Here is a 24,066-nt window from a genome sequence, read left to right as displayed (position 1 = left end):
ATTGTTTAGGGTTGGTGCTCATTTGTACTTTCTTCTTTGTACTTGCAGAGAGCTTCATCTCTCTCCCCATTGAGCTAGCCATTCTCACTCTACACCCTTGTGTTGTGCTCATTGAGCATTGTGTGTGTGTGAGTTCAACTCCATTGTGAGCTAACAGGTTTCCCCACTTTGTTGACCATGCAGATGCCTCCACTTTGGTAAGTAAGAGGATGTCCACACTTTGAAAGGTATCCCTGGTGGCTACATTTTCCATATCGAATTCATAAATTTCCTTGTTTTTTCCAAAATTTCCGCTTCTTTCGCAGCTTTCCCATAATGTGATCTCCACCACAACCTCACAACTGTGCACAAATTTATGATTTTCTCCAAATCCCTCCCTACTTCATCCAATCAGGAACATTCTCCAAGTGGCCGCATTAACCCAAGAATTGATTTGGATGCAAATCGTTTGTTTAGTATTTCTGTCTTTTGTTGAAAACTGCAATCTGAGTTTTGAATTTAACAATTTCTGTATCTTTCAGAACTCAAAGTCGCGGACGATGGAGATTCCTGAAGCATCAAAAGAAGTAACTGCCTTCTTCTTGTAACTTTGATTAGAGCTTTTGATTTACATGGTGTGGAAAAGAATTAAAAAAATGTAGTCCGTGACTTCATAGGCGAGTTGTGGACTGTTGAGTGGGAGATCTCGTGTTCAATTCCTTTTCCCCTTAGCTGGACATCTGGTCCTTCATTAGTGAATAATGGCCTCTCCCCAGGTCTGGGTGGGTTGAGTGAGAGTGGTGCAACATCGTCGATTGCGTATAAAAGAAGGAAAAAGAAAATGCAGCTGAAAAGGAAAATTCTGTTCTTATACAGGTGAAACAGGAACTTGACGAGTTGAAAAAAGAGATGGAGAGTCTGAGAGTGCAAGCTATGAGATCAGAAGAACTTGAAAAAGAGGCGGATCTTTTGCACAAGCAACTAGCAGAATCTCAAAGTCGTGCTGCAGAGGATATGGAGAGAAGCGTTGATTCCTTGAAATCAGAAAACAATGTGCTCCTAGAAGAAAACAAGAGGCTCTCCTCTATCCTGTCTGAAAATGTGCAGAAAATTGTGTCAACTGAAGATGCCCTCAGAGTATTTTTGTTTTCCCTTACTCTCAGCAATGTGTGTGTGTTTTCGACGATTTTTACTCACCCCCCCTATTTTTAACCAACCCCTTGGTGGAGTAGGGGGGGAGGGGTAAGCTTGATTCGAACTTGGGTCCTGGTAGGTAGAGCTCTCAGCTCCACCATTTGGGGCTATTGTCCTGACTCCTGTAAAATGTAATGTGTGTGTGTGTGTGTGTGTGTGTGGGTTTTCCCCAGGAGAAGATCCTTTCATTAGTCAAAGAAGAGGCCGCCAGAGTGGCAGAGAACAAACACTGCAAAAATGCAGTCAATATGTACAAAAACATGAAAGAGGAAGCTCCCTCCATGGTAAGAGGGGAAGGGAGATTAACATTAGAGGGGAAGAGGGGGAAGACAACCTGGGGGCCTATAATGCTAGGAAACTCTTCTAACCTTCCTGCAAAGCAAGGGTTCAGGGTTCTAGCGAACATCTCTTGCTTCTGCTGCATGCACACCGACTCCGTGGTGAAGCGCTTGAAGTGCCCTCTCAATGTGTGAGTGAGATCACCCATATGGCTCTCAGATGGTCTCCACCGGCACGGTAGTCCCTCCATCAATGGTCTCGCTGCAGCGTACATGCTAGATATGCCAAGCTGCTAAGCTGCTGATGAGCTCCCATGGCGAGACTATCTTCTTTACCCGTTTCAAATAACGAGCTTGGTACACTAGTACCAATTGACCATCTTGGAACTGGGGCTTTGGGAGACGCTGATCATGCCATGCCTTCCATCATCAAGGACAGTCATCCGGAGCGCAGTGGCATGGTGTGAAACATTGTTGTGGCGGTTGGAACCTACCCTGTGTGAACCAATTGAAAGGGGCTGTTTCTGGTGGAAGTCTTAAATGTGGTGTGATAAGGCCATAGGGTGCCCAAGAATGCCTCTACCCATTGACTGGGGTGTTGGTGGCACATCTTCTTCACTAGTGGCAAAGCACTTTGTTGGTGCTTTCAGCCTGACCATTGGCCCCGGGATAATAGGTGCGCAAGATTTCCCATGGAATATCTTGTAGTTGCTGAGTAAGTTGGTGATGACTTCGTCGACGAAGCGAGTCCTTGTCATTGGTGATTTCCAAGCGACAGCCAAAGCGGACCAAGATGTGCTTGTATAAGAACCGGGCCACGGTATTAGCAGTGCAATCCTTTTGTGGCTTGGGCTTCAGCCCACTTGGTGGCGTAATCAGTGGCGACGAGTATGGATCTATGTGGTCCACTAAATCGATTCCCCACTTCTCAAAGGGTGACCAGGCTAACGAGATTTGCAGAGGGCAGTTGGATTGACAGGTGGGTTTGGTGGTGGGTCAATGGAAAAGCGACGTCAATATATATATCTATTAAGTGGTAATGATAGCTGGTATGTCTGACAAAGACTTGTGTTCCTTTGGGGTTGATGTGGGTTGGCAATGGTTTTATTCGGGTCGGGTGCCAAGCCTTTGGAAGAGATGATGTGACCTAGGAGTGTGCCTGGGACCACCCAGAAGTGACACTTCAAGGGATTGAGACGTAACTGGGCAGAGCGACACTTGGCAAAAGCTAAAGCTAACTGTATAAGGTGTTCCGAAAAAGCTTCTAGACAGGAGACTTAGTGCCTGTGAAGTTAGAGAAATCACCAATGAAAATGCAGAGGAAACTAAGAAGGTACTCCTTGAAGATGTTGGTGACAATCCTTTGGAAGGTGGCTCGGGCATTGCAAACCCCGAAGGAAGTCTTGTTGTAGATGTATGTGTCCCATTGGGTCATGAATATGCTGTCTTGGTGTGGTCGTCCGGGTGGATGGCTACTTGGTTGTACCCGTTGAAACCGTCCGTGAAAGTGTATAGTGCATGCCCGGCCACATCCTCTAAGGCCTGATCTATGAAAGTGGAAATTCGTCCTTGATGATAGCTTTGTTGAGGGACCGAAAGGTGGTTGGGGCATTGTAGATCCCAAAGGACATCTTGTTGTAGATGTATGTGCCCCATTGGGTCACGAATATGCTATCTTGGCATGGTTCACCGGGTGGATGGGTACTTGATTGTACCCGCTAAAGATGTTGGTGACGATCCTTTGGAAGGTGGTTGGGGCATTGCAGAGTCCGAAGGACATCTTGTTGTAGATGTATGCGCCCCATTGCGTTACGAATATGCTCTCTTGGCATGGTCCGCTGGGTGGATGGCTACTTGGTTGTACCCGCTGAAGCCGTCCATGAAAGTGTATAGTGCATGCCTGACCACATCCTCTAAGGCATGATCTATGAATGAAAGTGGAAATCTGTCCTTGATGGTAGCTTTGTTGAGGGACCGAAAGTCCACGTAGACATAGATCGTGTTGGTTTTCTTCTTTGGGAAGACGACCATAGGGGAGAGCCATTTGGAGTGTTCCACCGGGGCGATGATGTGGGGTTTCTCCATCTTTCCCAGCTCCACTTCGACTACCACTGCATACTGTGGGTTGAGCTTGTAGGCTCGTCCACGAATTGGTCGAGTTTCGTCTTGGAGCATTATGGTGTGAATGCTAATGTCGGCTAGAACACCATCCAAGTCTTTGTATGTCTAGACAAAGAGATCCTTGTAAGATTGGAAGAAGGCAGTGGCTTGCTTAAGTAGAGTTGGGTGGTCCCACATCCAAGAGGCTAACAAGATGGGACGGGGCTCCTCAGTAGTACCGAGGTTGAATTCCTAGACGGGGTCTTGGCAAGAGGGAAGGGAGAGGGGTTACCTTGTCTCAATTGCTTTTTGGAAAGGAGGGTGGGGTTGTGAGCCAGCTGATGATAAATTGGACAGGTGCTGTCGTGTTCTTCCATCCACCAAGACTTAGGACACTCCCCCAGGGGAATTGCTGGTTTTTTAAGGGGCACTTGTGTTTGTGCAGTGGGGGATTGGTCTGGCCCGGTTGGGTTCTTGTTGACCTTATTTGAGAGGGGTTTGACCATCCTGTGCCCTCTGTGGCGGCGGCCCGTGACAGGTTCCCCTATCCCCATGGCCTCATAGTGCTCTGAGGGAGGGTTGGTGGAGTCGTTTGGTACCTTCGTGATGTCCACCATGTAGGATGTCAAACCTTTCGCTGCTTGGAGCCAATTGAGTAGTTCCGACTCATCACCATGGGGGACAAGGCCGCCTTCAGTCATATTGAAATGGAAGGAGATGATCCATCTACAATCATTAGCATGAAACCATTCAACTACCTTCGAGTACCATACGTACTTTGAGTACTCACTAGATTGGGCATTGGATTCTCGTGCAAGAGATTGATAGTAACTCCGTTGCCTCCCCTCACAAGGGATCCTTACCATGTTCCTTGAAGATTTTTGGTAGTGCCTTTGGAGTAGCTTCCGCCCTGGGATGGGCACCTGGCTGGCGATTTTGGAGCCTGTCCCTACCCCATATCCGAGCAGGACCCGTGCTCAAAGCCCCTCGTATCCCAGTGAGGCTCTTCTCCTTGGCCTCTGGAGGCAGCTGTCTCCAAGTGACTGAGTGGGACCCATGCTCAAAGCTCCCTATGATACGTGCAGGTGACCACTGGGCAAACGGACCATGGGGTTCTAGATTAGAGGCTGTTGGAGACGCTCCTTGGATGCAACATAAGCGGATTGCTTAAGGGATGGCTTGAGATGATCCCAAGCACGCAAGAGACTGGCTGCAAATCTATCCTCAAATGCAGGGCTAAAGCCACGAGCTTGCATCTCTGTGAAGATCCATCTCGTACTATGGGGCCAAGGGCCTCCTAAAATTGGGGTGTGGGCGGAGATCCTAGCCAAGAGGAAGTCCTTCCAGGGCTCACCGCCCCGAAGGAGGCCACGGACTATCAACTTGCCCAAAAGAGCACAACTCTGAATGGAGGGGTTGATGATGCCCAGGCTCCCCCTTGCTTCACGGCTGAATGATCACTCTCTAGACCACCTTGGCCCGGGCAGGACTCTCGTCGCTGCTAGCCCACAGAAAGTTGTGTATCAACTGTTGAACCTAACCAATGCAAACCTAGGAGAAGGCCCAACAGGAGGTGATGTACCACATGGCGGTGGGAAGAACCTCGTCCACCACCACAACCCAGCCAGCGAAGGAAAGCTTGGCTGAACTCCAATACAGAGCTTCTTTTGAATGCTCAGAAGAAGAGGAAATATTGATGCCCACCAGGCATCCAAGATAAACGAATTGGCTTGCCACTCGGGATCCACTGAAAAGCTTCAACTAGACTCCAAGTTGGGGCGGGCGATGAGCCAACCCAAAATCCACACGACTTGGGCCAGTTGATCTACGCTCCAGATGCACGACATATGATCTCTATCGCCTCAGCGAATGTTTGGAGGTTCTCATCTCCAGATAGGTATGCTATTGTGTCATCGGCGAATTCACAATCAAGCAGCTCCTCCTATGCATGGTTGGGAAGACGTAGCCCGTGGAGCCTTGTCTCCTGAGCAGAGAGAAAACTACCCATGGCCTCGGCTACAAACAAAAATAGATAAGGTGCCAGTGGACAGCCTTGTTGGATCGAGCGAGAGTGTGAAAATTTGTCCCCTTTGGCTCCTTGAATGAGAAGCTAGCTATGTGAAGCTGAGTAGACCCCGGAAACACCTTGGACCCACTCCTCAGGGAATCCGATCCGGCACATCATCCCCTTTGGAAAGCCCCAGTCCACTTTGTCATAGGCTTTCTCGAAATCAAGAAAGAGAACAATAAGATCATACTTCCTCAACTTGGTTGAAGGGTTTCCCTCTCCCAGAAAGTGAAGATGTTGTCCAGAATGCTCCGATCATGGATGAAACCCGTCTGCATGCCATGGATCAAATCAGAGAGGAAAGGCTGTAATTGCTGGTTGATGGCCTTGCCTAGAATTTTGTAGGCGGCCCTAGGAGGGTGCCATGGAGTCCAGAATGCTCCAATCTTTGACGAAACCGGTTTGCGTGCCATGGATCAAATCGGAGAGGAAAGGCTACAGTCGTTGGCTGATGGCCTTGACTAGAATTTTGTAGGTGGTCCCTAGGAGGGTGGTGGGTCTCCACTGCTGAATCTCCAATCTGTCACCACCCTCCTTGGGAATCAAATGGATCAATCCCTCTTATAGCCTCTCGGGCATGGCTTCCGTGATCATAATCTCATTGAAAGCAGCTTTGAAGCCGCCTTCAATGAGATCCCGGTGTTGGAAAAATAAGGAAACTGGAAGCCCGTCTTCTCTTGGGCATTTTCCCCTACGGAGTTCCGGCACAGCCTCCACAAGCTCCTCTGCAGTAAAGGGACTCAATAGGAAAGTCCAGAGAGCGGGAGGAACCACGTCTCTCACATGGGGGGGGGATGTGCAACAATGGTCCTGGCCTTGCAACTTGTGGATACCATCCCTTTGCATGTGTGGGCCTGCTATCTCAAAAAAATCCCCGGTGACCCTGTCTCCCGCCTAGGCTCAGGCATGGTATCTGTACTCCACCCTCTGCTCCTCAATGGAACTAAGCTCTGTGCGGGATTCAGCCAACTAGGCCTCACCCTCTACTCCTCAATGGAACTAAGCTCTGTGCGGGATTCAGCCAACTAGGCCTCAATCCACGGGCTATCTGCTGTACTCTCGTGCAGCCAATGTTGCAGGGAGGCTAGGCTCCGACAGATGCTTCTCTCTTGCTCTCGGAAGCCAACCAATCTGCTTTGTGCTACCTCCTGTGATAAACTGCGAATCTCTCCAAGGCCTACGCCCAAGCCGCCGGCTGAACCTGAGTGAAAATCCAGACTCTCCGAGATCTCCTCTATCCTATTGCAGATTTCGGAGTGAATGAGGCTGTTAGGGATCCGGGTGCTCAAATGTCTATCTTGCCTCCTCCAGGGGTCCTCCAGGTTTAGAATGACAGGTGCACGATCAAAGAAAGTAGTGCCTGCCAGAATACCAATCGTGCCACCATGTCTACAAGCCCACTCATCCACATAAAACCTGTCTAATCTGGACAGGTTAGGGCTTGTGCTCCTCGTGTTGGATCTCGAGAAGCATAGACTCCCGGGGCTGCATCCAAACTCCGGTAAATGCCAAGGGTCATGTCCCCTCAAAGCCAAAATCAACTCCTCCCAAGCTGAGTACTTTGTGCCAGAAACTATAGCCATGCCACCTCTGAGAACTTCAAGTAGCAGCAACATCTATGAAGACAAAACCTTTGCTGGAGAGCACAAGAAAACGACCGCAACTCCACCATGAGACCAACAAGCATATAAAATGTCGATATTGTGGCCGTATGGGGCACAAAGCCCCTCAATGCTACAAAAAACTTGAAAAAGAACATGCAGCACCATGCCAGCTTAGTAACTCTTGAAGACCTTGAAGAAGATGAAGAAACTGACTTCTCCATCGACACTGTTACAACAAATCTTGCGCGTCTCTTTTCTTGCGGAAGAGTACTTGCTAGATGATGATTATGCCCTCTAGAATCTTTTCTTTTGAGTCAATAAGGGTCCTTTGCCTGGTTCGTCCCCCAAAATGTGTATTTTTCTTTTATTTTGTATGTTCCAAACTCCGAGATTTCATAAATCCTAGCCAAGAGTAAGGGGGGGCGATAAAGATTAGTTGCTATACTCTGTCTAGGTTTACTCGGGATTCTGTTACCACAACACGAGAGGTGTTGAGTGGTGAATTAGCCGAGGGGGGACTGGAAAGTAGAGTAGGTGATGAAACCTTTTTTTGTGTAAGGGTCTCACCACTCCTTCACTCGGAAGAGGGGTTTGTTGGGAAATCTGAGTTAGGTGTGGGAACATCCTCTTAGCCTAGGAATCTTTCCTTGAGGAATGCAGGGATGTCACACCTCATTTAAAAGGTAAAAGAAGAGGTACTTTCAGCCCATAAAAGGGGCTTCATTTTACTCGTTTAATCATCAAGCAAACTCGTACTTTGTGTCCAATCACTGTACTTCACTCCATCATTATTATCTCTCTTCCTCTCTCTCGCACTGTGCGCCCGCCGCCCATCACCCCTTGTTTCCCTGTCGCCCTCTGCTCTGGGCGCCGCCCATTGCCCCCTGTTTTGCCTCGCCCTCTGCTCTGGGCGCCGCCCATCGCCTGCGTCTTGCTCTCGCACTATGCGCCCGCCGCCCATCACCCCTTGTTTCCTCGTCGCCCTCTACTCTGGGCGCCGCCCATCGCCCCCCTGTTTCGCCTCGGCCCAGCGCACCTCGTCCTCTCTCTCTCTCTCTCTCTCTCTCTCTCTCTCTCTCTCTCTCTCTCTCTCTCTCTCTCTCTCTCTCTCTCTGTGCGCCTCCCCAGTGCAGCACAGAAGGCGCACTGAGTGTCTCATAGGTCATTTTGGCCCCCTCGCTCTCTCTGCTACGCATACCCCTCCTCCTGGTGCCAGCCCCCTCTACGCCAACCCTCCCTCCCGCCCTCTCTCCCGCCAGCCCCCCTGCCCTCTCTCTCTCTCTCTCTCTCTCTCTCTCTCTCTCTCTCTGCGCCTCCCCTCCTCCTGCCCGCCAACCCCTCGCTCTCTCTGCTGCGCATACCCCTCTGCCCGCTACACCTCCCCCCCCCTCCTCTTTGCTGCGCCTCCTGCCTGCCAGCCCCTGCGCCCCCCCTCCTCTTGCTCGCCAGCCCCTCGCCTCTTCTCTTCTCTCTCTCTCTCTCCCGCCTGTCCTCTCAGCCCCGGCCTCCCCCCCTCTTCTCTACCTTCCGCCTGTCCTGTGAGCCCCCGCCTCCCCCCTCTGCTCGCTACCCCTCTGCCTGTTTACCCCCCCCCCCCCCCCCCCCCCCCCCCCCTTTTGCTGCACCTCATGCCCCCGCTTGCACACCTGACACAACCTGTGCATTCTCTTGCCCCCGCCTGCACACGCAGCCCCACCATTGCCCTACTGCTGAATCTTTTCTGTGCATGGTTTGACCCCCCTCCTGCTGCTGTTTCGCGCTGCGCGCAGGTGTCATGGATTAAATTCCAGTCCATTGGCTGTGGAAAGTACTGCAAAAAGTCATGGCCAAGACCGGAGTTAAAGAGGAGCTCGTGAAGGTGGAGGACAAGCTCAGTACAATTATCAAAGAAAACAAGAAGATGGTCGACTCTTCCATTACCGCAATCATAAACCGCCTCTCCAAACTCGAGAAGGGATTTGACAAAATCCAAGAGCTCGAAGAGAGAACATCCAGGCAAGAGGCTGAGATTTCAACCCTAAAGGAGGAACTAGTGGAGGCCAAATTGCATGCTAAAAGTCAAGCGGCTGAAATCTCAGCCCTCAAAAAGGAGTTGGAAGCCACTTCACAAGGCAAGCTTGAGGATGGAAAATTTCAGCCCTCCTTGATTGAAGAGCTGAATACCATCAAGGAACAAATGAGGATCATTCGAGAGGAGGAGCAGCAACATAAAGAGAAGACATCTTCATGGGTGGAGGTGATCACAGAGACACAAAAGAAGATGGACAAGGTGGAGAAATGGATCGAGGTCGCCAAGAAAGGGAAAGGTAAAGAATTGCCACCCATCCCCACTCCCACCATCATCAACATGACCCTTGAAGAGGAGCAAAGGAGGAAGACCCGGGCCTTACATGTACGAGTGTCCGGTCTAAAAGACACTGATGATGCAGAAGGAGAAACCAAGGAGCTCTTCTTATCATTCGTTTCCCCTCCATGGAAGCGAAGAAGGACTTCTTGAAGAGACGTCCTACACTCAAGAAGACGGGAATATTTCTTGGAGATGACCTCACACTCTCGCATCTTGCCCACATGAAAGAAGTTATGCCCGAGATAAGGGCAGCCCGAGAGAAAGGGAAAGTGACCTTCTATAGAGATGGTAGAGTGGTGATTATGGAGAGGCGCTCTTCATGCCGGCGCGAGACCTATGGGCTACACTCAAAGTTGCTACTTGGAATTGTAATGGATCTCTACGCCTTGATGTAGGGGCTTTTGAGGATAGTTTCACTGGGAGGGACATCATCTTCTACTCTGAGACGCATCAGGCTCCTGGACAGTCCATGCCACATGTTAGTGGATACCGATGGGAGACAGCTTGTAGACAGGAGACTCGTTCAGAGCATAGAGGACGGGCTCAGGAGAAGTGGCAGTATTGTTTAGAGAGGAGCTGCAGCCCCACTGATACATATAGTCCGCAGAGATGAGCAGGCTAGGTACATGTGGGTTAGACTGAGGGCAGAGACGGGCAGATATCTGTACATTGCTATATGCCATTTCGCTCCTAGTACATCAGTGTATGCATCACCTAGAGGGCAGTCTCCCTTTTCTATTTTGGATGATGACATTTGGGAGTTCCCCAGGGATGGTCATATCATTCTTCTGGGGGACTTCAATGCCAGGACCGCCCATAACCAGACAGTATTTTATGATACCTCAGAGGAGATGTTGAGGGAACTTGATGTTAGGGATATGGGCCTATCTAGACTCTCACAGGATGAGGAACACACTGAGTATGGGTGGTATTTGATTGACATGGGGACTGCACATGGATTGGCCATCCTGAATGGCCTACAGAGATTCCCGGCAGTGGGCAGTTTCACTGGCTTTTCACATCGGCATGGTGCTAGTACAGTGGACTATGTTATGGCTCAGCCTAGTCTCATTCCCTCTTTTCAGGATTTTATGGTAGGCACTAGGCCGGTTGGAATAGCAGTGGATCATGCTATCTTGTCCTTCACTCTCACATTTCAGTTCAGCACAGCTCCATTGGGACAGGTCTCCACACACACTCGTTATACCTTTACGAGGGAGACTGACACCGTGTACAAGGATGAGATATACAGACGCTTATGTGCCGAGGAGCCGGGACGGCCATTAGATGAGCTCACTCAGATATTGATAGAGACACTTCATGCTGCAGCATCAGAGGCATATCCCCATAGTCAGCCTACACGGAGACGATCTATGAACATGCCCCAGAACAGCTGGTATGATGAGGAGTGCAAAGAGATGAGGATCAGATTACAGAGAGAGGTGCTCATGGGTGTTACCACTCACAGACAGTCAGGGATTACCTTCCGACGCTTAGTGCGACGGAAGAAGAGGGCTTATCTTGCTTAGTTAGAGAGGGATTTGTATCAGTTATCTATGAGTCAGGACTTAGGCGAGGCATGGAGACTATTCCATGAGCATTCACCATCACCAGCCATTACCTCCACAGAGATTTGGGGTGAGTATGCAGCATCCCTGTACACAACACTAGGACAGCCACCCCTGCCAGACCCATCGGAGCCATGCCCAGAGACATGTGCTTTCTTTACTGCTGAGATGGTAAGGAAAGCTATTGACAGGATGAGGACTGGGAGAGCATATGATCATGATGGTTTGGTAGCAGAGCACTTTATATATCATGCCAGAGATATGCTTGTAGAGCTTATTGCTATGATGTTTAACCGAGCCATGTGTGAGGGTTTTCCTGAGACTTGGAATATGTCCACGATTGTGCCTATCTTCAAGTTAGGGGATCCCATGCTTCCTGGGGCATACGTACATCAGGGCAGGCAGGGTTCAGGAGAGGTTTCTCCACTCTTGACTATACCTTGACACTCAGAGCTATTACTGAGGAGGGCAGATCATATGGCAGGTGGATTTAGTGTTGCTTTGTGGATTTCCGCAAAGCTTTTGACACAGTACCGAGAGCCAGATTGATGCGCAGACTATAGGAGATGGGAGTGCCCAGAAAGCTGATTTGGGGAATCATGGCTTTATACAGGACAGTTGTGGGGCAGGTACGTACTACTCAGGGTATATCTGAGATGGTTCACTGCAGTATTGGGGTGAAACAGGGCTACCCCTTTTCTCCCACCTTATTTGGGATGTATGTGGATGAGGTTTCGGACTATGTAGAGCGGGAGGGTGACAAAAGAGCACTGCTGGCACGGACATGGATTCCGCTGTTATTGTATGCTGATGATATTGTGTTGATCTCAGATTCTCCGGAGGGGATGCAGCGTCATTTGGATGCATTGCACACGTTTGCACAGGACAATGGATTGTTTGTTAACCTTGGTAAAACCAAGGTGGTGGTGTTTAACACCACAGCACAGTGGGTTAGGAGGTCAGTACCCACCTTTACATATGGTCAGGAGACAGTGGAGTATACAGATGCATATACTCACCTTGGTGTGGTTTTTAGTGGCCCACTATTTTCCTTGAGGAGAGCAATGGAGACCAGATTGACCAGAGCTTATGCAGCATTGGGGAGACTAGAGAGGATGTGTTCGCAGGTTCAGTTTCAGGAACCTCGAACAAAGCCCTGGCTCTTTGACACTTTGGTCACTTCAGCCATGTTGTATGGAGTGGAGATATGGAGACCCTCAGTGGATCACCACCACAGCCTAGCTGGTAGCACTGATGGATGGAGATGTATGGAGAGGCCCTTGGTTTCTATGATTTCCCGGATGATTAGGGCCAAGGCCTCCGTACCACATGATATTATCCGTGCAGAGATGGCTGCCCCCCATTGGTAATAGAGGCACTCACTCGATCAGTCTCCTTTATACATAGCACTTGGGCTCTCCCTAGAGACAGATATGCTCACTTAGCCCTGGAGTCTTCACGACAGTTGGCATCACAGGGAGACGGATCATGTTGGTATGCACAGATCTGAGATGACAGCTTGGTTCCAACAACTGGATGGCTTTAGTATGGACAGGCTACCTCCATTTCAGTACTCCCTGGATGCACCCTCCCTCTCTCTCACACGGGCAGAGATTACCAGACTTATTAGGCAGGACTTGACTCAGCTAGACACTAGGAGGACATGGATACAGCCGACACACGAGCTTGGTACGAAGATGGCTTTCTATAGAGATCATCTTCTCCAGCTCACGGAGGATGGGTTTGTGATCATTCCCAGCTACATGGATACTCATCTTTCTCATGGGGTACCGTGTGCTATTGGTCTGATGCGCGCATCCTCACACCAGCTAGAGATTGAGACTGGCAGATTCAGGGGAGTACCAACTGAGGCCAAGATTTGTCAGTTGTGCCAGATGGAGCCAAAGACAGAGTTACATTACATATGTCACTGTCCAGTATATTATGAGATACGAGGCCATTTTGACTGCCTGTAGAGGGTTTCGGACCACTTTTTCCAGAGTCATGAGATACCAGGATCAGAGATGGCTCGGATTATACTTGCTGGAGCTGCGTAGACATAGAGAGGGTCTCTTGAGAGGGAGGGGATCAGAGAGGGACAGACACCTACAGATGTTGATTACAGACTTCTTTCGACCAGAGATTGAGCAATCAGGCCAGCAGGCATTGCAGCTAGCCCCAGAGTATAGCCACACCAGAGGTATAGAGGTACACTGATTGATCGGGCTATAGAGCTGGGGTGGTCTAGGCGCCCCAAGATGAGAGGCCCATCTCGACACTAACGGAGACTACAATAGAGGATCAAGATAGTGATGTATATGATGCTCACCCTTGTTGCTGGAGTTTTCTTTCCCAGATGTTATCTATTAGGAGCTCCTAGTACCGTACTTTTCCTCATAGTGGTTGTTTCAGTTTCAGTTAGTTGTTTAGTTGTTTTAGCTTTTCTTACACAGACATTGTATCAGATCCACCAATTGTTGTAACCTTTTTGGTCTCATAGGTCATTTTGGCCTTTTGAAGACGTTAATATATCATTTCATTTCATTTCATTTCTCTCTCTCGGAGGAGCGGCCAACGTTGTAGAGGAGCAGTCAATGCTGAGGAAGTAACAATATGGAGAAAGAGGAGATTGTTGCCGAACTCGGAGGAGCTGCGGATGCTGCATTTTATACACAGGTAAAGTCCCCTTGTGTTAAGAAGTTTTATGTGAGAAAAGGTAGGGAATGGACACTCTCCGTGGGGTCAAAGCGACTTGGGAAGACATCCAAGAGAATCGATGAAACAATGTACGATTAGATACACAGATTGGTCAGGATAGAGATACGCCTCCTGCGTGAGGACGCTAAGCAAGAAATGTAGCAAGAAACACATGCCTGTTTGGCTGAAACGTATGCAGACATGTATGCAAAGATGAAGGGCGAGATGCAAGCCCAAGTACGGGCAGAACTGTAGGTTGCACAAACTTTCATGCAGGCTGAAATCAAAAAAGAATTGCAAGAGGAAATGCATGCAATGTTTGCAGAGAAAGACAGTATGATCTTGGAATTAAGGGCAGAGCTGAATGCATGCAAGGAAAAATAAGACCATCAAAATGATGGACAAGGCATGGCTGTAGCACCTCAAATGCAGGAGGAAATAAAAGAACTAAAAATACAGGTGGAGAAGGAGATAAAAACCTTCGTCGAGGTCGCACAGCGCACCAAGGCGGAGGTGGAAGAAAATGCTAAGTGGATTGATGTGGTAAAAAAGCACAAGGGAATGCCTGACAATAAAGTGGAGGTGATTAATGCAACCCTCGAAGAAGAGGCTGAAACGGCAATCCAGAGCCGTACATGTACGGGTTACAGGGTGGGGGGAGAAAGGTACTCCTCAAGAAGATGCTAAGACACTGAGTACAAAGATAGGAGCCGCAGAGATTCCCATAGGTGAGGCCTGGAGAGTGGGAAAGGATGCCACCAGAGCACGAGCATTGATATTGAAATTTGCAGATATGGATAAGAAGAAGGCCTTTCTCGTTAAGAGGGCTGCGCTTATGGGAGATAAAATTTATCTAGATGAGGATCTTACGCTCGCCCAGGTAGCACACTGGAAGGAAAACATGCCTCAAGTGTTCGAAGCACGTAAGGAGGGGAAGTGGGCTGTATATAGAGATGGGCAAGTATTCATCCGGGAGCGCCGGTCATCCTGACAGGGCGCGGCCTATGGGACCTTGAAACTATCGGTGTGGAACTGCAATGGAGCCCTACGGGTAGATGCAGGTAATTTCGAGGACACTTTCAAAGGCCCGGATATTGCCATGTATACAGAGACACACCAATGTGCAGGGAGTAAATTACCGGAGGTTCCTGGGTATAGATGGGAATCAGTATGTCGACCCCAACCACGCATAGCAGGGGGACTAGAGGAAGTGGGGGGGTAGCAGTACTGTTAAGGGAGGACTTACGGTTGGCAGTACATGTGATGCATAGAGGTGCAGATGCACGCTACATGTGGATCAAAGTGAGCACAAGTAGACCTCGGGACATTTACATTACTTCCCACCGGCACATTCCAGATACGCTAAGCCGGGAGAATCAACATATATGCCGCTGTACGAGGACATCATGAGATTTGCGAGCTTGGGAGATGTACTACTAACGGGGGACTTTAATGCACGTACAGGCTGGGAACAATCAGCTCTCTATGCTACGGATGAGCCCATGTACCGCGAGCTAGCAGCAGATGAGATAGGGATGCAGAGATCTGCCCAGGATAGAGGAGAGGTGACAGAATATGGGAGACTTCCCAGCTTTGGGGAGTGCACACGAGCTAGTTATCTATAATGGCCTATCCCGTTGGCCAGGTTCAGATGCTCTCACATGTTGGAACAAAAAGGGAGGAGCTAGTACAGTGCATTACCTGATGGGCTCACCTACCTTGATACATGATATACAGGATCTCTCCATTTTGGGCAGACCCATTGGGATAGCAGCAGACCATGCATATTTGACATTTTCTGTGACTTGTGGATATGTTAGAGGCACACCACCCTCTAGTCATACTAGATACCTAAGATATCACTTTACTCGGGAGACCTGATGTATTACATGGTTCAGTAGCATATGCTTTCCCGTATAGCCCCCCTCTTTCTACCCCTCCTCACCATATGGCCCCACAGAATGGTTGGTACGATGATGAATGCTACGAGACTCGTGACCGCTTGTAGCGGAAGATCACCCTTGGCATCCACACACATAGACAGGCTAGAACGCTCTTCAAACGCCTTGTGCGGAAGAAGAAGCGGGATTACCTGGCCAAGCTTGAGAGGGAGATATACCAACTATTTTTGGGGCAGGACAGCAAGAGGGCGTGGAAGATGTTCCATGAGCGACAGCCACCCACACCTATCACAACACCTAAGGCATGGCATGAATATGCAAGAACTTTATATGAAGTACTAGGGCAGCCCCCTATCCCTCATCCGTTAGCGACTCGCCCAGATCATAGTACTTTTGTCACCATTCGGATGGTTTTGGATGCTATTGACAGACTACGTAATGGAAGAGCCCAAGACCAGGATGGTCTGGTGGCAGACCATTTTTCACATGCGAAAAATGTATTGGCACCATTGCTAGTACACATGTTCAATAGGGCCATTTGCGAAGGTTTCCTAGACAATTGGTCAGCACATACTATTGTACCTCTTTTTAAGAGTGGTGACCCCATGATACCATGGAACTACAGGACCATCATGATTGGCCATTACTTGGCCAAGATATTCGGATCTATTTTGGATCGAGAGCTGAGTAGATGGGCTGAGACACATGGACTCAGAGCACCTAGGCAGGCAGGTTTCAGACGAGGTTTCACGACTTTGGATCACATATTTACCCTCAGGGCTCTCATTGAGGAGGGACAAGCATGGGGGAAGAGGATATATTGCTGCTTTGTGGACTTCTGCAAAGCCTTTGACATGGTGCCACGTGCCAGACTCATGAGGAGATTGCATGACATTGGTGTTCCCGAGGAGACGCAGTGGGGCATTTATGCATTATATGAGGCGGTGATAGGTAGAGTACGGACTCCCGGAGGCATGTCGGATACAATGACTACACCATTGGGTTGAAGCAGGGATGGCCACTGTCACCCACCCTTTTTGGACTTTACATTGATGAGATATCCGACTACATTGATAGGATGGGGGGACAGGGGCCAATCTGGTAGGGGTTTGTATACCCATACTGCTATATGCCGATGACATTGTACTTATTGCAGACTCCCTTGAGGGTTTGCAACAGCATTTGGATGCTTTGTAGTCATTTTGTGCAGATAAGGACCTCACAGTGAACCTTGGGAAGACTAAGATTATGGTCTTCAATACCGCATAGGCCTGGGTGACTAGATCCGACCATCAGTTCACTTTTAGAGGTGAATCAATGGAGTACACGAGACCATATGTGTACCTAGGAGTCACATTCAGTGGACCACAGTTCTCTATGAGGCAAGCAGCAGAGGCTAGATTGGCACGTGGATATGCAGCCCTAGGGGCACTAGAGAGACAATGTGCCTACATTCAGTTTCAAGAGCCGCGCACCAAACTCTGGTTGTTTGACACATTGGTCACACCTACACTCTTATATGGCTCTCATATGGGGACCCAACCTCTACCACACGAGGAGGGAGCCACTTGTCGACCAGGTCGGACCACAGAGAGATTTCTATGATGGATGGTAGGTACTAGAGAAACCATTGATGACTATGATCGCACGCATGATTCGGAGCAAACCATCGGTACCTCATGAGATTGTCAGAGTAGAGATAGGAGCCGCACCAGTGGTTACCGAAGCTCTGTTCCAGTCAGTGACATTTTTGCAGAGGATATGGGAGCTCCCCAGACAGAGATACCCACACCTAGCACTTATCTCTTCAAGGCAGCTAGTAGCAGACGGCGATACACGATGTTCATTGTTGGTACACCCAGATGTGTACCTGGCTGAGATTACATGGCATGACGATTGATGCACTCCCTCCATATGATTACAGTCTGGACTGCCCCTTCTTGGACCTTAGTCGCTCTAAGTAGAATAGGGTGATCAGGATGGACATCATGAGGCTAGATGCAGAAAGGACATGGTCCAGCCCCCCCTACCACTAAGATGGCCCACTATTGGGACCATTTTCTACATCTCTCCCTAGATGGCTTTGTGACATGGTCTACATACATGGACACCCATCTCTCACATGGCATTCGTAGTGCCATTGGACAGATCCGCACTTCATCACATTAGCTGAGTGTAGAGATTGGCAGATACGAGGGGATGAAGCCAGAAGACCGCACTTGTCAGCTATGTCACCAGGAAGTGGAGTCAGAGGAGCACTACATATGCCGATGTACTGTGTACTATGAGATACGCGGGAGATACTGGTGTCTCTTTTGAGAGGGTTTGGACCATTACGACATGTGATGGAGTTTGAGGATCAGAGGTGTTTGGGGCTTTTCTTATTGGAGCTCAGACACTATCGAGAGGCTCTCCTACGAGCCAGGAGAGCACACCAGGATCCACCCTGCTAGCGGGCCATGACAGATTTTTTCAGGGCCAGGACCACCCCGGCAGATACGACCAGGACCTCCACTACCCCCTCGGCGAGCCAGACGTCCCATAGACGTCCTTCAAGAGGAGTCGCCCTTGATAGGGCCATATCACTTTGTCGAGGGAGACGCCCACGCTTACCTCGTCCACGGCCGCTTCATCACCGGTGGATTAGAGCCATCATCACGTACCATGGGAGATAACTGCCTCGCCACTTCAGTTTCTCTATCTTACAGCACCCCATGAGAGAGATACTGAGATGAGCAGATTACACCAGTCTTATGCTAGTTGTAGATATTATACACTTTTGTTGTACCTCAGTAGGAGTTTTTTCCTTTCATATCTGTTTAGGACTGTTTTAAGACTTTTTAGTCCTTTTTGTCTTATTTTTTATGAGACACCATCAGCTGTGTACTATGTTTTGGTCTCATAGGCCTCTTTGGCCTTTCACAGACGTTAATACATCTCTCTCTCTCTCTCTCTCTCTCTCTCTCTCTCTCTCTGTCTCTCTCGTACAACTTCATCTTGCCATGGCATTCTTCTTGCCACAACCTCCAATGCTTCCACAGCTAGGAGTCGTCTGATCCAACAGTGTGGAAATCCTGCAGCATTATGAGGAAGGGTGAGGGAGTCCTCACCATCCTGGCTGTTGGTGGAGGTGCGTTCTGGCGGCCCCAAAGCCTTGCTTTGATCCGGAGTGATTGCTGCGGCAGTGGGGTGAATCTCCTTTGGACTCTCCTTGGGACAACTAGCAGATACAGCATGGGAGGATGTCGGATGGGAGTTGGGGTGAGGCATGGAAGCGGAGGGAACAACCTTAGGCTCACCCATTGAAATCAAGTGAGAGACAAGGAATGTGAAATCTGATGGGGGTGGTGCAGCAGAGGTGCTGGCTTTCTGTCTTGGACAGTCCCTGGTGTAGTGACTCTTTGCCTCTGGGCAATACTTACATGGAGGTGATCCTTTTGGCAAGGGACACCGGCTCTGGTAGCGTCCATACTCCCCACACCTATAGCACATGATTGGGCGATTGCGGGGTGGAGGGGGGCGAGTAGGACGGTTCTGGGAGGAGTTGCTGCCATAGTGAACGGGTTTCCTGGAGGAGTGGAAATGAGCAGGTGGAGGGGCTGCACCATAAGGGGTAGTATAATGACCAATGGGGGTGGGGGGAGAGTTCAGGGTAGGGAACTGTTGTTGCTGGTGTCCCTTAAGATAATAACAATCCTTATCCTCATGCCCGTTCTTCTGACAGAAGGAGCTTGGAACATTCTGAGCTGGCATGCCCAAGAGGCTGACACAGCGCACCTTACCTGGACTCTTACTGAGACTTGAGATCCTCAATCCCCTTCTTAAGTTGTGTCAAAGTGCTTTATTCCTTCTGAGCTTCTGGCTAAGCTTTAGTGATGCAGGCCTTGCCTAGGACAACCCAACATATCTGAGAAAGTTGACCAGTCACCACCTTGCTGAAATTCCAGGAGCTGGGGAAAATGCATGTACAATGTTTGAACGTGATACGGGTTTCCCAACTCTTACCATTCCATACCCGGACGACCCACCCACTGATGCACCATGAAGTCTCCTAGGTATGCTAGCAGGCGGGCCACCAACACGGTGGTTTGTGTCATGAGCTTGTTACACTTTCCCCAGGCAAGAGCGTCAGCTTCTCCAGTTCTTGTAGAATGAGGTCTTCATAGTTGCCCCGCTGGAACGTCCTAAGAAAGGTGTCCCTCAGGGTGGGCCAGTCTGCAAAGTGATCCACAAGGAACTGGCTGAACCATTTGTCAGCAGAGCCTTCCAATGTGGAGGGGAAGAGTACCACATAAGCATCCTCTCAGTCCATTCCCCTGCTCCTACACATGGCCAGGAAGCGTCGAACATGGTCATCCATGTCTTCCATGGCAGAACCTCTGAAAGTGGGACGTTTGACATTGACCCAGCCCAGCATGGTGGTCAATGATTCTGGAGTAGGGGGATTTCCACCTTGGTTGTTTTGCCAGTAGGATTTCGTAGATGTGCATGTGCCATGGGAAGGAGTGGAGGAGGATTCTGGGGTGGTACAAAGTTCCTCCTATGACTCTAATAAAGGGGAGAGAGGACTTCGGATTGGACTGACCTGATTGACATGAGAACGAGGAGAAAACAGACAGTGTAAGCTCTCAGAAAGAAAGCTAGGAACTCCCGCTGGTTAGAGTGTCGCACCAGGCGTGCTTAATTGTTAGTGTACCTGTAGCAGGTTGGGTTGCCGAGGTACACTAAGAGGATATGGTGGTTCACTCTTGGACAGTATGTCCAGGGAGTTACAGGACAGTGATGGTTGTTTTTTATCACATCACATGAACCTGCTCGATATAAGAGATGTGCTTGTCACCTTTGCTAATGACCGTTTGCCATTTCTTTCTTGTATTTTCATGTGGTATATGTTGCAATGCTATTTTATCCTGGTGCAATCTGTTTCCTTTCCTTTTCTGTCACTTGTCTAAAGATGTCTAATGATGACATATAGTACATTTCTTTTGCTGTTGCAAGTACTATCATGACATAATGCAACACATTCTTGATAGGTGAAAAACAAAATGCTGGACAGCCAAAATGACACCATTAGAGACTTTAAGTCAGCTATGGTAGACCTCAAAAAATGTTTAACAGAAAAAAGTGCAGCTATGGAAGCTTTGGAGCTGGATTTCACAAGATTACAACAGGAAACTGATCAGGTTCTTACCCTTAATTGAATTTTACATTTTTAGGTTATTTTACATCTTTTGATGTGATAAAAAAACAACACATTTTGCAGGTTCATGCATTACGAAATGAAGTAGCTGAACAAAATCTTCTTTTGTCTTAGCTTGAAGAAGAGCTGCGAGTTCAAAAAAAAGCCAAAACAGCAGCTGAGCATGCCAATTTTGCATTGCAGAAAAAGGTGGCAGAAAAGGATGACATGTTAAGGTATTTATCATTGTAGGGTTATCTTGTAAAATGTTTGATGGTTATCCCCTCAACTTCTCAAAGGTTGCATGCAATATTTGCTAACCACTCCGGTTAACATTGTTTATAACCCACGTGTGCCATCTTTTTTTATTAAATGTACCTCTTTTGTAATATGGGGCGCTTTACTTTGTGACTCCTGTCAAATTTTGGGAAGTTAATGACTTCGTTGTAACGTATCATATGAGCTAGACTAGTTGCCAAGGACTACCAATGAACTACCCAGTTCATGAAACCATGATTGATGCTTGCCTTATCTCCCTTTGTGGGAGGAGCCGTCAATGGGTGAAGCAACATTCTTCCACTTGCTAGAGTGACCTTGCTAGAGGGACTGCATGCCCAATAGCACCTGGGGGCATTTTAGTATTGTACGAAATCACCTACCAGCACCTAGAGCACATTAGGCGGCAAGGAGTCCATTGCTGAAATTCTGGCCTACCCCACTGACCTTACCAAAGAGGAGATTGACAGTGCTGATGCCTTCTTTGACGCTTTCAAAGAAGATGACAAGAGATGGAGCAGGGCAAAAAGAAGGATGAAGATTGCCAACGACGTGAAGGATCAACCCTCTACATCATAGCACCCGGCTCCTCTTTGCCTCCATCTGACACACCACCCCTAGTCCCATACTCTATCACTCCACCCTACACCCCAAAAGACCAAGCCCCCAATCAGCTTACTAACACTGCTACTCATTGAATCTGATTTTCCTTCTTACGATCCACTTTATTCTTCTTCGTTTGCCCCTTTAACTACTAACCTCACTGAACCATGCGATGCCACAGGGTTTGAGGCCAAATTCTTGGGCTTGCTCCATAAAGTGAATCGGCTCATAAATGAGCCATTGGTTCCATAAGATCCCCCAGTGCTTAAGAACACCTTTGTCAGCAAGAAGAGCCCAATCCACCATTGTAGCCATCGTTTACTCTTCCGGTTCATAACTAACAACTTTTCTATTTGCCAAATCCATGGGAGCTGATAGCCCAAGGCATCTGTGGTAGAGATAGATTCTGCCTATCAAAGTGTGGAGCTGTGCTTGCTCAACCAATACATGAAGAAGCTTTATGTCAAGTGGAAGCACGACCACACTCCCCATAGACGTGGAGAATAGGAGGAGGAAGATCTCTACCTTACAGAAATCACTGAAGAGCACATGGATGTGCATCCAGCTAAGAGGATCTCGTTCCTTTAGGATCTTAACTATTGGTAAGTCTAGTGTAAGGCCCTGCGTGAGATACGGACATAGTCACATAGAAACGTGTTTGTGGGTTGAGAAACTCCGAAACCCTGAAACGCTAGAAACACGTCTCAAAAACGGGGATTTTTTTTTTCGTTTCTTAAAAAAACAAATTGTCTTTTTTAAAAATTTTGTCTAGGTGTTTTTTTTTTACATGTTGGGCTTTCTCTCTTTCTCTCTCTCCCCTGCTCGCCGCCCTCCCTCCTGCTCGCCGCCCTCCTGTTCGTGTCCGCCGCCTTCCCCCCCGCCTGCTGTTCCCCCTGCTCGCCGCCGCCGCCCTGTTCGCTTCCGCCGCCTGCTGTTCGCCCTGCTCGCTTCCGCCACCCTGTTCGCTTCTGTTGCCTTCCCTCCCGCCTGCTGTTCGCCCTGCTCACCGCCCCCTCTCTGTTCGAACTTGCTGTCACCCCGTCCCGCCTGCTGCCCTGTTCGCCGCACAGTTCTGCTGGCAATATGCTGGCCAGCCTATCTATCCGTTAGGCTGTGCGCTCCCCTTTCCCCACCCACCCTTGCTCAGGCCCCCAAGGCAGCAACATAACTCTCTCTCTCTCTCGCTTCTTCCATGGCTTCCCCCTTGCGCAACCCGACGAAGGCGACCTTTATGGTCACAAACAAGAGGATAACAAATGTGGAAAAGGAGATGAAGGAATGGAAGGCAGAGATGGAGGGATGGTGGAAGGAGAAAGCCAGCTTTCTCCAAATGGTATTCAATGAGGGTAAGCGGTGGAAAGAGGAGAAGGAGGACCTCATAGCAGAAGTCAAAGACCTTCACGGGGAAGTCAACACGCTCAAAGGCGTAATTTCAGCTCTTCAGAGGGAGCTTGCAGAGGCCAAGGCAAATGGTGGACTTGAAGAAGGTGAAATTCAGCCATCCATGATAGAAGAGCTCAAGGTTATCAAGGAACAAGTACGGGCAATTAAGGAAGAAGAGAAGCAACACGAAGCAAAGACTTCCTCATGGGTGGAAGTCATCACCAAGACTCAAAAGAAGATGGATGAAGCGGAGAAGTGGATAGAGGTCACCAAGAAGGGTAAAGGTAAGGAGATAACAACCCCTACACCTACAATCATTAACATGACTTTGGAAGAGGAACAACGAAGACGTACACGTGCTTTGCATGTGAGGATTACCGGCCTTCAAGACAGGGATAAAGTTGAAGAGGAGGTGAAAGAGCTTATGGTGTTGATGGGGATTGACAGTCCGGCACACGCAAAAGCCTGGAGAGTGGGCAAAAAAAGCGGAAGCAACGGGGAAACATCAAGGGAAAGAGCTCTCATACTTCGTTTCCCCTCTATTGAGGCGAAGAAGGAGTTCTTGAAGAGACGACCCACTTTGAAGAATACAGGCATTTTTCTTGGTGATGATGTTACTCTTTCACAACTTGCACATATGAAGGAAGTCATGCCAGAGATTAGGGCGGCAAGAGAAAAGGGAAAGATAGCATTTTATAGAGAAGGGAGGGTGGTCATCGTGGAGCGACGCTCTACATGACGGTGCGAGACCTATGGGACCAAATTAAAGCTGGCAGCCTGGAACTGCAATGGATCCCTCAGACTTGATGTAGGTGCCTTTGAGGACAGCTTTAGAGATAGAGATATAGTCTTCTACTCGGAGACTCACCAAGCCCCTGGTCAAATGATG

General features: G+C 48.9%; 1 protein-coding gene across 9 annotated transcripts in view; it reads left to right on the top strand.

The window, feature by feature from the left end:
• LOC147604706 (uncharacterized) overlaps positions 1 to 24,066 on the top strand; it is a 168,878-nt gene that overhangs the window by 106,878 nt on the left and 37,934 nt on the right. For 6 of the 9 annotated variants that reach the window (XM_086794577.1, XM_086794584.1, XM_086794579.1 and 3 more), the window contains 4 exons: positions 522 to 566; positions 856 to 1,116; positions 20,770 to 20,919; positions 21,051 to 21,151. In XM_086794577.1, coding sequence (XP_086650703.1) covers positions 522 to 566; positions 856 to 1,116; positions 20,770 to 20,919; positions 21,051 to 21,151 — 557 coding nt within the window. Of the gene's footprint in view, positions 1 to 521; positions 567 to 855; positions 1,117 to 20,769; positions 20,920 to 20,999; positions 21,152 to 24,066 lie in introns of those variants that run through there. The other 3 variants (XM_086794582.1, XM_086794580.1, XM_086794585.1) reach the window with 3 other exon arrangements.

This window comes from Cibotium barometz, chromosome 61 (genome assembly GCF_041138505.1).
Source record: "Cibotium barometz isolate CiBa-2024 chromosome 61, ASM4113850v1, whole genome shotgun sequence".
Classification (NCBI taxonomy): Eukaryota; Viridiplantae; Streptophyta; class Polypodiopsida; order Cyatheales; family Cibotiaceae; genus Cibotium; species Cibotium barometz.
The sequence above is the reverse complement of the archived record's forward strand: the minus strand, read 5'-3'. Positions and strand labels throughout refer to the sequence as shown.